Genomic DNA, 13870 nt, shown 5'->3' with positions numbered 1-13870 from the left:
ACATCTGATTAACACCCTGGGATGTTAAAACAAAAGCCTCCCCTACTTGTCTGCTTTGTGTCATCCCAGAGAAGAAAACAAGTGAGTTTTTCTGTCAAAGACTGGACAGAACACAGCCCGTCCATCAAGTGGAAGATGAAAGGAAATAAAGCTCAGGCGGCCACTACCCAGGCAGAGGTACAAGACTCACCTGGGCTGTGTCGGGGGCCTGGGGCCTGGTGTGCAGCCGCACATCTATGAAACCCCCTGGAGGAGGTGTCTTGCTTGGGATGCTGTTGTAATATGGGTGGTCTGAGCCGTCCCCCTCCTCTTCCGTCCAAGGCTCATCCAGACTCTGCATTCTGTTAGAAGAGGATTTTCCAGAGCTTTAGCCAAAAGCGGAGCTTGTTGTCAAAACCAACAAACCTAATGTGAGGATGTGCTACCCCAGAAAAGAGAGTTAGTCACTGTCTCCTCACTCTCTAGATCTCAACCCTAAAAAGCAGATGAATGGTTTGGCCAAATACTTCTCCCTTATCTGCAGTTCTACTTTCCGGAAAATTCCAACCATATTTGAAACACGGAAGAACTCCTTTTTCAAAAGGACATTTAATTAGGAAAGAAAGGATTTATATCTAGAGGTAGCCAGATCCTCAAGGCACATTCGTTTCCCTAAGTCAAAGCATAATCAACTAAAAGTGGAGACTTTAGTGACATCAGAGAAAATGACAGAGTAAAAATCTCTGAAAATTCTCTCTTCCATAAAACAAACAAGAAAACTAGAAAAAAAATGTTTTTCAAAATCAACTTTTTCAGAACCCTGGAAATTAATCAGAAGCTTGCAGCAAACTAATATTTGTGTGTGTGTGTGTGTGTGTGTGTGTGTGTGTTTAAGCCATCAGCTGTAAGAACAGTGGCTTGTGGCATTTTAACTTGCCCTATTCCTGTCTCTATGGTAGCCTTGAAAACCAACAGCCCACAATCACAGTGAAAACCAGCAGCCTGACAGCCATAGGAGGGGGCAAAACGGCTCTGAGACCCTTTCAATGTACAATATTCTTACATGTTTTTGTACTCTTCATACACACGCATTTATCCATAAACTACATGCACAATTTTATTTATTGGTTTTAAAACTTCCATAAATGTTTCCTATCCTTTTCCATTTAAGATTTTTGAGATTTAGGGGCGCCTGGGTGGCTCAGTTGGTTGAGCGACTGCCTTCGGCTCAGGTCATGATCCCGGAGTCCCGGGATCGAGTCCCGCATCGGGCTCCCTGCTCGGCGGGGAGTCTGCTTCTCCCTCCGGCCCTCCCCCCTCTCATGTGCTCTCTCTCTCTCTCTCTCATTCTCGCTCTCTCAAATAAATAAATAAATAAAATCTTTAAAAAAACGATTTTTGAGGTTTATTCTGGTAATACACCTATACCAATCTACTCTTTCTAATGACTATGTCCCATTATATATAAAACTTAAAAGTGGCAGGAGAATAGTGAACAAACTTACAAATTTTATATACGGTGTATACATTGTACAGAGTATGAAAACATGCCCTGCCACACTGTAACTAACTGCTCTTCCCGCACACGGGCCCGTCTGAGCTCGGGGAAGCTTCTACCAGCTGGGAAGAGTAGGGTCTTCCCAGGCACCTCCCAAACGGATGTCTTAAAAGCCATTTCCCGGGAGATGAGAGAATGGATTAAAAGCCTCAGTCATGAAAGGGGCAGAGCTCAGAGGGGTGAGAGACGCCTTTGTAATAATGAAGGTGAAGGTAGACACCGCCTTCATGCGGAAGCCACAGAACATGGCTGTGGACGCTGGAGCAAGAGTGGAAAGCAAATTCTGGAGAAATAAGGTTTCATTGACAGCAAACACACTGTCGGAAGAGGCTTTCGTGATGCGCGCCCGAGCAAGGACAGACTATTGACATGCCCCCTGTGACTTTCTCTGGGGCCTTTGTGCTGCGCAGAATGCTCTTCTGTCCTGAGGAAACTCGGTGGTACATTCTGAAGGTTTCCTCCAATTCCTAGTCGTATTTACTCTTTCATTAGACACTTGAAGGACTGATGAGCAGGAGCTGCCGGGGCTCATCCTGGCTACGGGCGTGCGTGCCCAGGGCGCAGGAGGCTCGGTGTCCCCAGGCCACCCAGCCCAGGGCCTCGTGGCGGGGCCCCGCGTCATGGCCGTGCTAACCATGACGGCGAGGACAAGGCGTGTGTCGCACCTGCGCCGTGCAGACCCAAGGAGGAGACACGTGGGACCCGCACCTGGTTGCAGAGGAAACGGCACCAAACATATTACACTGCATCCCCGTAACCTTGGCTACCGTCTCTATAGTTTCTAGAAAATGTTCTCCTCAACATTCACAGCATCGCCCATATGTCGGCCTCCATCTGTGGGGCTCCTGAGCCTCAGCCCGGCCCCACCAGGTGCCTCTGAGCCCGGAGCCCTGTGATCAAGCACGTCTATCCAGACCACGCCCTGTGGAGGCCGTTTCGTGATTTTCTCCTCTCAAGTGGCTTTAAGAGGAAAGACTGTAAAATACAGAAGGCCACTGTGAAGGGTGTCACAGCGCTACTCACCGGTCGTGGAACGCGGGCACCTTGGAAGGACACTGCAAATATTGCTTAAACCGGAGTTCAAAGGCCTGTCCGATGGAGCCGATGACATCCTGGGCCAGCCCGTCGCAGCACTCCAGAATGTGACAAGCTGTGAGCGCAAGCGGCAGGGCCCGTCAGAGACACCGGGGCCACCAGGCTCCGCCACAGGAGGGGCACGTGTCCCTCACAGGCTGTCCCCTGCAGCCTGCCCTGCGCCACCGCGGTAGAGCACCACCACGGGGACGCATCTCTTAACGGCTCTGCTCTCTAAACTACTGGGTCTATTTGTAAATACATTCAGACATTTGTCATTTCAAATTGATTGCTCTTAGGAATTTCTTAACAGTCTATAAAGTACAAACACTGAGCCCAGCAGAACAAACCAGGGTTTGGAAGGAAACGTTGGTGGGACAGAGAACCTAATCGTAACAAGAAGTGAGCCCCGTGAAGGCCCCGTGGGCCTGGGAATGGACCTAACCTGGCTCTCGCGGGGAGAGGCCTAAGCTACTCCGTGGATGCGGAGCAGCTTGTTCGCTGACCTCCCAGTGGGAGTTAAGTGTCCTCACTGAATGTGGCAACTCAAACAAATTAAAGATGAGTTTGAAGGGATATTAATTCACGGGTCCCTCCCACCGCACACCACCTGCACCTGCTCCAATGTGAGGCCAGATATTCATGCACCTTCTCAGAAAAGCAGCTTGTGCTAAATAGTAAATCAAAGTTGGGGTGTCGGTGGCCAGAAGAGGGCCCCTCGGGGGGCCTGGAGCACCTCTTAGCCGCGTTGCAAATGCACCCGCCGGCCCAGTGAGAAAGTAGGATGTCTCCTCCCAGATGCATGTCTGCGGGGGCCACAGGGGTCCCCGCCCTCCCTGTGTGACCCGCAGGGTCATGTCACTAATGGGGTAAAGGAATTCTCCCCATGGAAAAGGGCCAGTGTGGGTGTCATACTCCACCTGGCTCCTGCCAATGGTTAGGACGTCACTGTATTTTAGGAGGGTTCCCTAGAGGCACTGCAGGGGCAGGTGGTGGGAGGAGGCATTCCACAGGGGAGCTGTCCCTGCACCTGCAACACCACCAAACCGCCCTCTTGCAGCACAAAGCCGGCCGGGCACGGTGGAGCTCCCTCCGATGGCCGCTGCCAGGCCCGGGGTCCCCAGGCTTCTCGCCACCCCTCAGACTGGAGAGGGGTGCACTGAGGACACAGGTTAGCCCGAGAAGAGCAGAGTGACTGTACAGCAGCTCTGGATCGCAGTGCAAGCCCTTTGGGAACACTAGGGATGGCCAAGAGGTTTGTCCCAAGGACACGGATGCCTGGCTGTATTTTTGTTCTTGATTATTGCTATTACTTTATTTTACTATTGGTACTGGTTTTTCATTAAACATCAACCCGGGAAACACAGAGCAAGCCCGTATTACGTAGCTGTTTGAGGCGCATGGTTGTGTGTGATGCGGTAGGAGTGGAGGTCTCCCTCCAGCCCGTAAAGGAGGCAGGAGCCTGGGCGGGAGGGAGGGGGACACCCGGTCCCCACCTTCCTGTTTCCAGCCACGCACACACACCCCTGCGTCCCCACCAGCCAGGCGAGGTGCCTGGTTGGTACTTTGGAGAAGAGTAGGCTGGGGAAGTGTCAAAAATGAGCCATTTCCCTCCCTTCTGAAAAGCAGAACAGCAGAAGGACACGGTTTCTGCAGAGGGGGCTGCAGGATCCATCCACGGGGCTGCTAGTCTACATGGCAGGGAGCCGGAAGCCTGGACTGGGCTCTCTTTAAATCGGTTCCTCCGGCATCTGCAAGGGGCAGGGCTGCAGGGGGAGCTCCCTGTTGGCTGAGGGCTGAGCCCGTTGGTCGGATAGAGAGGGCGGCAGAGCCTGCAGATGCAGACGTAAGCCACGTCTCCAGGCTCCGGTACCTCGCAGTGTTGCCTGGAAGGAGCACTTACATAGGAATGCAAATTTTTACAACCAGACTGGGTGGTGATTGGCAAGGTCCCCTGACCTATCCCTCTGCAAATGCCTCTAGGAGGGGCCACACAACGTCGTGTGGAAGAGCAGGGAAGGAGTCTGTACACGGACCCCTGGGAGTCTCTGACCTGGCACCTGGCAGACACATCTCGTCACGGGGCGTCACCCCACGGACAGTAACCTGTTCTCCGTGGGCTGTCCTGGAAACATGTCCAAGAGGCAGTATGGGGGAGGGGGCCGAAACAGAACGCTAGGCTCTCCTTCGCATTGGAATTTTAACAGAAGGGAATATATGTAGATAAAAGTCCTGTAAAGCAAACTAGAAAATGTTAACAGGTGGTACCTGGGGTGGAGGGTGGGAGGGGAGGGGAACCAGCCGGCTGAGGCAGAACGGCTGCTTTGTATTGCTGGAATGCCCAGCCGCGATCTTCAGCAGGGAGTTCTACATGGGGCTGTGGGATGACCCGTATTCGAGCGTAGCGCACTGTACTCAGCCTGCCCCCACCCAGGCTATTAGCCCCCATGGGTGGGGCTTGGGTTTTGTACATGATCAAAGGAATGGGGTTGTGGCTGTGGAGGTAGGGTCTAGGAATAAAGGGTCTGGGAGGATGGAGAGTGCTCCAATGCCTCAGATCCCCCATCCAGGCTGCGTCTGAGGCCCTGGCAGCATTGTGGGGTGTGGGGGGACGGCACAAGAGCTTGGCCCCCGTGCTCCAGGGCTGTGCCGGGCAGCGGAGGCTTCTCGGGGTGGTGGAGCTGGCCTCGGAGCTGGAGCTGGGCAGGAGGACAGGCGGGCTGGAGAGGGTCCGGGTGTCACCGAGGCCACGTTCAGGGCCTGCGGGGGATCTGTGATGCACAGGCCAGGTGCACCTGCATGGGATCTGTGATGTGCAAGCCAGGTGCGCCGAGCTACAGCCATCTGCACGCAGGTGCGTGTTTGACGCTCAGGGTCGTCCAGTGTCTCCCAACCGGGCCAAGGATGCTGCTGCACCTAACTGCCCACAAACCCCCACGGTCATTAACAGTGCGCCAGGACACATGCTCGAGTCGGCCAAGGGGGCAGAGATAATGAGGAATGTCTGGAGACCGGCTTGAAGCCTGGCTGCAGGTGGCCAAGAGACCGTAGGAGTCAAGCACTGCTTACCTCTGCGATTAACAGGGTCCTTCGCCACGTACGCCACATAGTCCGTTGTGTCCTGTAACGAGACATGCACGTCACTAATCACAGCTGGATGCACAGCGCACAGACCGGCTCAGGACTCCAACAGCCCGGTCAGGCGGCGTTCCTCCAACCTCCACGGGCAGGAATCCCCGGGCCTCGTGAAATGGGGACTTTGGCTCGGCAGGTGCAGGCCGGGGCCTGAGTTCTGCGTCCACCCCAGCTCGCACTGACCTTGTTGTCCGTGCCTGCGCCCTAGCAGCAGGGAAGTGACGGGCACCCCGTTCTCTGTGTGTTGGACCCCCCACGGGCTCTAACAACACTGATGCCCGAAGCCCCACTCCCAGATAACCTGACCTAACTGGACTGGCGGGGAGGGAGGTCGGGGGCTCTCCAGACGGTTCTGCTACGATGGAGGCTGACGTGCCCTTCCCTCGGCTCTACCCAGCAGTAGTCCTCGATTGGAGCGGGCCGAGGCCTCCTTCGCAGGGCTTGTGGAAACAGATTGTGGGCCCCCACCTCGGGGTTTCTGATTCTGTGGGTCTGAGGTGAGGCCCTAAGTGTGCATTTCCAAGAAGTTTCCCACTAATGCTGGTGCTGCCGGTCTAGAGGCTGAGAGGAAACCAGAAGCTGGGTGGGAAACACCTTCCTGGGCGGAGGAGATGTGATGGTGCTTTTCCTCTCGGACAGAAGCAGTAATTTTAATCTTCTTAAGACGTTTCCAACACATGAGCTCCATGGACTAGTCTGGCTGTAACAGGGGACAGCGAGTCCGCTTGGCCGCACGGAGGAAACTCTGTCCTCAGAAGTGGGCTAGGGCCACCACATGGGTTTTAGTTTCTAAACCGGCAGAGGAAACATAATTCTCCTCGTTGTTGAAAGCAGAAAAGACGTCCCTGCAAAGTTGACATTTGCAACATTCAAAAAAGTCTCCGGGAGGCAACTGGTAAAGGCGCACCCCATTGTTGCCGATACTTCCCAAATGTCACTGCTTCGAAGGCTCCAGAGTTACAGATGGGCTCCCGCTGCATTCAGCATCTGACAGATTCTGTGCCGTGAGTTCCTCCATTACTTCTCTCCATGGGCAGCACACCACCTCTTCTCTCTCTGCTCCAGGACAACACTCTGACAGGAGGGAGAGGACAGTGCATGTGGGGGTGTACAGGGGTCATGAGCACCCACTGCTGGAGGTGCCAGGTGCCGGGCACTTGTCTGTACACACCGTTTCCCAGAGTTCATGGTGAGGGCTCTCTTGGCAGCTTCTGACATGATGGGCTGCTACCTGGGGTCCCTCTGGCATGCAGCCTGCCTATGCTGTTCCATCCTCCTGCTCAGGCCACTGCCCACTGGTATATTCATAGACCGAGCTGGGAAGGGCATGGACCCAGCTTCCGGTCATTTCCAACAGGGAAGATCTGTCGGGATCTGAAGCCATATGCAGCTTGGAGTCACAGATGTTCTTCATGGGTTCAGGGGCTAACAGCATTAGAAGGGTCCTATGACAGCACTCGTGTCTCTCAGTCTGTGATCCGTGGAACCCTGGGGCTGGGCAAGTATAGTCCCCGTTGTTTGAGGTGTCATCAGAATTTTTTTTTTAAATTCGTGTTTTCATTCCCATGATAATCTTAAAAATTAATACAAGAATATCTGGGCCCACCCGTGTGACCACTGTGGTGTCAGTTCTGCGTGTGCTGTCAGCACCAAGGTTCTCTGTTGGGTTTCTGATATTACGGGTGCCAGGTTTGTAAAGAATTAGAGAAAAAAGAACACTCAGACTAGATGATTTTGCCCCAATTCAAGCAATGAATGTCACATTTGTACATAATGATGTATCACTGAAGGGCTTGCTTGAATAGAATAAATTAGTGGAGGGACTGAGTCATCCAGGCACCCAAGGTAGTGGAGAGAGGCCGACCTTGAAGGATCCTGCACTATGGTGGCAGGTTCCAGAGGCACGCTGAGAGCAGAGACCCAAAACCATCCATCACAGCAAATTAATGTAACTGAATGCTGTCAGCTTTCCCGTGTTTATCGGTATTAAACGTCTGACCTGGATTGGGGTTTAGTGTTCAATAAGAAGTCGAAACAGAAGGAGTCAATACTTGATTTATGTTTGTGCATATTTGGGTAACAAAATCAATTTGAGTCAGCACAAGTGGAAAGTGCAAGGAAATTCTTCTTTTTAAATTCTTACTCCAGCCTGAGAAATGCTGCTCTGGGAAAAGAAGACCAGGAAGGAGCTGTGACACGTGTCCCGTCCCCCAGATGGACCCAGAGCTGAGCTCTTCTAATGTCAATATTGATCATTTTCTGGCACACTGTGGGGGCAAGGGTGTATTGCTATTCAGGACATTGTTCTAGACATCACACAGCCACACACTGGACACCCCAAGTTCTGAGATGGGGCTTCCAAGTGCCTGTCCTGTGCCCACCCCGTCCCTGTTCCCACTCTCCGGGACTTTCTGAGCCTGGCCAGCATTCCGGCACTCCTTGGGGGCCTTGGAACAGTTAATTACAGTAGATTAGAATAATAGTGCACCTTTTGGGGAGTTTGGATTAACAGTGTTTTTCACTGTCTTATTTGATATTTCAAAATGCCATTTTCTTACTGGGTAAGCCAAAGCACAAAGCAGTAAATAGATACACACTTAGTGGCAGAACCAGGAATACAACCTGGAATTGTTAGTTTTACTTAAACATCTACCAATTATAGTGGTGACAAACCAGTTTGGAATGGGAACTCATGCACAACATGAACACACATTTGATTGGTTAAAATGGAAAGTAACTGGGTTTCCTGTCCTCCTAATGACATTTTCAGCATCAGAAGAAAATATAAAAAGGTTATGAATTACTTTAAGGGTCACTGAATGCTTCCTCTTTTTTTTTTTTTTTTTGTTAATGATGAGATGATGAGGAAATTTGAAAGCACCTCATAGACCTGTGCACATCCTGGAGAGTAACATAATTTGAACACAAGCCAATGTATTTGGCTTCCAGAATTTTCCATCTCTGTATGTCCACTCCTAACATCAGCATTAGATGAGGTTTGAGACAAGTTCTTGGAAGAATCTGTTGACTACAGGTGTGTTCTTTTCTTCCTTTTACTTTTCAGGCTGGGTTACCTCCCAAATTTCAGAAACTATGGCTCCAAGCAGCATATTGGATCAGCAGTTAGAGCCCCTGCAAGTCGATTAGAGCCGATGCAGACACAGGGGAAGATGTGAGGACAGCTAGGCGTGCGCGTGCAGCACGGGTGGAGAATGGCGCACCTGTCCCTCCACATAGCACCCTCAGCGATGCCCTTCAGATAGCTTTGATTGTGGCTGACTCCCACGGTCTAGATGTGTGTCTCAATGAGGTCTTTCACTTTACAATTAAACATAAGAAATGAAGGGACTAGAAAGAAAGTAGAAGGGAAGGCAGGGGACAGAGGAGACCATGATGGGAGACTTTTGAGGATAAGACCCTAAGTGTGGGGGACAGCGTGAGTCAGTGGAAGTACTGAGGGGTGCTCGGATGGTGCCCTGTCATCCTCTGTCAATTAGGTGGGGGTTTGAGGGCAGAGAACCATGTGCAGGGCGGTAAATCCCTCTCCTGCCAGCACCCTGGGCCCCATGATGCCTCCCAGGGGGCTGCAGCAGCTGGGGTGGGGGTGGCGGGCGCAGGCTGTCTGCAGCCCAGACACCCGGGCCCGGACGGTACTGTCCTTTGGAAATGTGGAGACCAGAGCCAGCAGTGGAAACCGCCCCCTTGATTTCACCTTCGGGCTAGAGGCAGGTTCCCCAGGTAAAGGGAGCAGGGGGAAGAGCGTGCGGGATCAACACAGACCCTGGGAAACACTCCCTCCCCGGGCCAGACCCAGACACGACCTCTGGCACCGGTCACGCGGGCTGCCTTGGACCGTAGACTTCTACAGAACAAAACGCCGCTTCTAAACCTCCATTCTGTGATGATAAAAGATTATTTAACAGCAAAGGGATGTCTTGCCAGGATATAGAACAATTTTTCTTTTTGAGTCAATTTAGGTCCAAGAAAATACTCACCTGTTGTTGTCCTAATTTTTAAATATTTCCCCAGATCGGTGAAAATGTTACTGGGACCAATGCGAAATGGTATGATAACAGTCTTGGGGGGAGGGGTGCTTTCCTCCCCTTCGCTGCGGGAAGGGCTGAAAGGCTTTCCTTCCCTGGAGACGATTTGCTGCCTGGGTTGCTCCAAAGGACTGGTGGGCAACAGGGAGCAGCAGTCAGTGGGTGGGGGAGAAGGGGGAGGCTTTCTGATGACCCTGAAACTGAGCATGTGGACACCACCTCCTGGTGCTCCTGACCAAGGTAGGGGCAAATCCCTTTGTGACCCCACCTTCTTAACAAAAGAGGCAATGCAAAAATAGAACATTCTCATTCTGCGCTCTCTCTCGCTCTCTCTCTGCACTCCTTCCCTGCTGGCAAAGCAAACCAGTAAGACGACAGCATTAAATTTGGGGAGAAGAATTCTAATTCCAAACATCTATGAATAAAGCAGACTAAGTAAATTCACAGCCTTCCAGTTGACTTCAAATAGGAAATCAGAGGGCCCTCGGGGAGGCCCAACAGAAGGAAGGAACGAGGCAGGACTCGCAGTCTCCAGACTGGGACCCTGTCGGCTCCGAGACTAGGGATGGCCCCAAGAGCTCCTCAGAAAGCCAACACTTGAAGGATTTTGGACAGCTTTGGGCTGAGGAAATGAAAATTCATGGTCGTCGAGAAGAGCTTGTGGAATCGGGAGGGGGCAGCCGGCATCCCGGTTACCTTTCCTGGTCGTGAAGCTAGACCCCTTCTCGGGGACTCCCAGCGAGAACAAGGAACACAAGCCATGGGCACTTACCGGGTCTCCCCCGGACGCGAAGGAGATGGACTGCATGTGGTGGTTCGCGATGATCTGCCCAGAACAAGAAACGAGAGAGGTCGTCAGTACGCGGTCCTCAGCTCTGAAAACCAACTGCTTGTTGGCAGGCGGGAGGAGCCTGCAAGGTGTCCTGAAGATGGGTCAAGCGGGTACCCGACGAACACGACAGTGATCAGTCGTGACGGCCACCCACCGTTAATGGGCTTTTCCCAACGCTGCCCCTGCTGGTCTAGCCGCTCGGCCCGAGCCATGTCACGTGGGTCTGATGGCAGCCCTCAAGGGAGGAAGGAGGGGCGCCCACTTCACAGACGGAGAGCCCAAGGCCCAGGGGCGAGAGTGGGCCGTGGGCAGCACTGTGACCACACACGGGGCTCTCTGACAAGGAGAGCGTCTCAGCCCCACGCCGAGACACGTCCATGCTGCAGTGTCTGTCTCCAGAGACACACGCGGCCTGCAGCGCCGAGGGGAGCGTGTCACCCACTTGAATCCCGGGCACGTACAAATCAAGAAAGCCCGCATCAGACGTGGGGCCGTCTCAGGCACCCTTGTAATCAATGTGATCAACTTAAAGGCCAGCAAGGGCATCCCAAGTTTATTTTAAACTGGGAAATTTCCATTAGCATTGTAGACGGCTGCCTGCGGTAGGAGTCAGGAGACCCTGAGTAAATTAGGAGCTGCCCTAAATTTAAAAAGCTACATACGTTTTCCCTGCTATTTGTATCATTTTGAAGACAATGTAATGACACTGACGTAAATTCCAGGGGTGGAAACAGCAGTCCTGCCCCTACCCCAATACCGCCAACGTAGGGTTATCTCCGCACGGCCCCTCAAGCCCTCGGCAGCAGGCAGGGGGAGATTACGGAGGTGACACCCTACCATCCCAGGGGCCTCCCAGCCACGCTCCCGTAACCCTCAAAGCAAGACTATGGCTGAGCTGTAAGAGAAAATCAGACGGTTAAAATGCTTACTTGGGTTGTTGGCACTTGCAAACCGCTTGGGATCTAGAAAGACCTGAGCGTGTAACTGGATACAAACAAGGAGGCCGGCTCTGGAGCCCATGCGGACCCTGCCGGATCCAACCACCTGCAGCCGCGTGCAGCCTTCCGGAACCCTCCCGCCTCCTGCCCCGGGCCAGGAGGCCCCCAGCATGGCAGCGAGCACCAGCAATCCCCAAGTGAGGTTAAACTTCTAAAAGGTGTTGATTTTTGCTTAGTTTTTGCTCGTAAGGCGGCTCTCACACTGGGGTTTAAAACTGAAGCAGACGTTATGACTTGGGGGATACAATGGAAATCGTATTTGGTCTCCACGATCATGCCTGACCATTAGTGTGTGGTTGTTCTCAGCCCTTTGGGTAAGGTGGAAATTAAACGGAGAGCAAGAAGTCTGGAGATGGTGAACCGAAAGCAGGTGCTTCCACCCCTGGGAGGTTGATGGTGCTTCTCCTCCCTGTGCGCTCTGCAGAGGGGAGTGGCCGGGCCCTTTCATGGTCCCTCTGTGCGGGGTGGGGAACGTCCAGCCGGGCCTGCTCCTAAATTGATTGCAACAGGCACCCCGTGTACACTCCGCCACAGGAGAGCCAGGGGATGTGGCCGGGACACGCGCCAACCACCCCAGGCTGTACCCCTGTGTCCGGGAGGGCACCCCCGCTCCTGAGCCCAGCCCCACACCCATCCTCCACAGACAGTGAGGACCGGACACAGCCAACCAGCCCCCAGTGCCAGGACGGCCGCATCCCTTCCCCTCTTCCTGATTGCTGTTTTAAGGGAGGAATGAGGGAGAGGAGGGGACTAGGCGGTGTAGCCACAGAACTGAGGGCCACCCTGAGGGTCTCCAGAAACGGGAGCACCCATACATCATGTGAGGGTGCATAAGGGCGCGTGGTTCAGGGCCGAGGGGACCTGCCTCCTTCGCCTGCTGGGCAGGGTGAGGTTGCAGCCCGGGCCGCAGGTGCTCAGCCCTGAGGCAGCCCCAGAGCAAGGCTGAGCCCGCTGAACCCTCCCAACCCACCACCGAAATGACAGTCCTCCCCCCGCGTCGGTGCACCAATGAGAAAAGATGATGATTATCCACTGGGGGGGGCTAGGGAAAGGAGAGAGCGTGAGGCGTCGAAACAAACCCAGACGTTGCCTCTCGTTTCTACGCTGGATCTAGAATTTATTTCAACACTCAGGTGGGGGGCAGATGAATAAATGAAGCTGGGGTGCTGCTTGCTTACCTGGGAAACACTGAAATCAGTAAATATAAAGGTATGTGTGGTAACATAAAGGTAACCCCGGGCATCCCTGGGAACACACGGCCAGAGTCAGGGAGGGTCGTTCGGAGGCCTGGGGCTGGCCCATCTCTGGCCGTGTGGATGCGTCCGATTTCCAGCTCACACTGTCCGGAGGCCCGGGCGGAGCAGAACTCACGCCCCTGTGTGTCTATGAGCATTTGCACCTGTGGGCACCCGGGACAGCCCCTGACCTCTACCCACTGTTCCAGCTGAAGGAACTGAGGTCAGAGACGCCTACGACAGACGCTGCCGAGGGGCCGGCCCTCCCCCACTGACTTCACCCCTCGGTCGCCACTACTGTATGGCCTCGGCCTCGGCAGACCTCCCACTCCGGCCGGGCCATGTCCACTATCACGGGACGCTGCCAACCGCCAGAGGTTCCAGACGAGGAACCACGGAGACAGAAAAGACAGGGCTCATTAAGCCGCCACGTGCCATCCACTTCAGAGATGATCGAATGTGGAAGTAAGACGTGGGCTTGCAGAGCAAAGGAAACGGGACTTCAAAAGGAATGAAACCCGTAGCAGACACACGCACCTCCCCTTACGCTGCGAGTAAATCTATGACTTCAGAATTATCCTCAAGGGAAAGGTCATTTATAGCAGAATTAAAGAAAACCAATTCCGTCTATATTCTGTTGGTGACCCTTCAGAGGAGCTAAAGTTTGCAGATGAGTGAAGATTTTAGAGGAACGTGCTCTGCCCTGAACACCCGTCATGGGGGCTATGGGCGGGGCAGGGCACCCGAGTGCCTACAGACCTGTTTGGAGTCGGGCGTCCGAAGGTTCAGGCTGGCGGTGGATATGGTCAGGGAGATGCTCATCCCCGCAAACTGGAGGTTGCTCTTGCCCAAGATGCTGGACAGCATTTTGCTGGGAGGCTGTGAAATCAAGCAGCGTGATTTTAGCTTTGGATTCCCATTGTCTTGGCCTCTCCATGGTTCCCGTCTGCCACACCCCCAAACCTCCACCTTCCCGCCCTCACGGGGCTCAGGAAGGAGACTGTGCCACGAAGGAG

At 53.6% G+C, this 13870-nt stretch overlaps 1 protein-coding gene across 2 annotated transcripts in view; it reads right to left on the bottom strand.

The window, feature by feature from the left end:
• SHC3 (SHC adaptor protein 3) overlaps nt 1–13870 on the bottom strand; it is a 93368-nt gene that overhangs the window by 19661 nt on the left and 59837 nt on the right. For both annotated transcript variants that reach the window (XM_027616769.1, XM_027616768.1), the window contains exons 4-8: nt 13614–13733; nt 10562–10615; nt 5681–5732; nt 2561–2687; nt 191–341 (exon numbers count right to left, since the gene is read on the bottom strand). In XM_027616769.1, the coding sequence (XP_027472570.1) occupies nt 191–341; nt 2561–2687; nt 5681–5732; nt 10562–10615; nt 13614–13733 (504 nt within the window). The remainder of the gene's footprint in view (nt 1–190; nt 342–2560; nt 2688–5680; nt 5733–10561; nt 10616–13613; nt 13734–13870) is intronic.

Source organism: Zalophus californianus, chromosome 13 (assembly GCF_009762305.2).
Source record: "Zalophus californianus isolate mZalCal1 chromosome 13, mZalCal1.pri.v2, whole genome shotgun sequence".
NCBI classification, from domain to species: Eukaryota; Metazoa; Chordata; class Mammalia; order Carnivora; family Otariidae; genus Zalophus; species Zalophus californianus.
The sequence above is the reverse complement of the archived record's forward strand: the minus strand, read 5'-3'. Positions and strand labels throughout refer to the sequence as shown.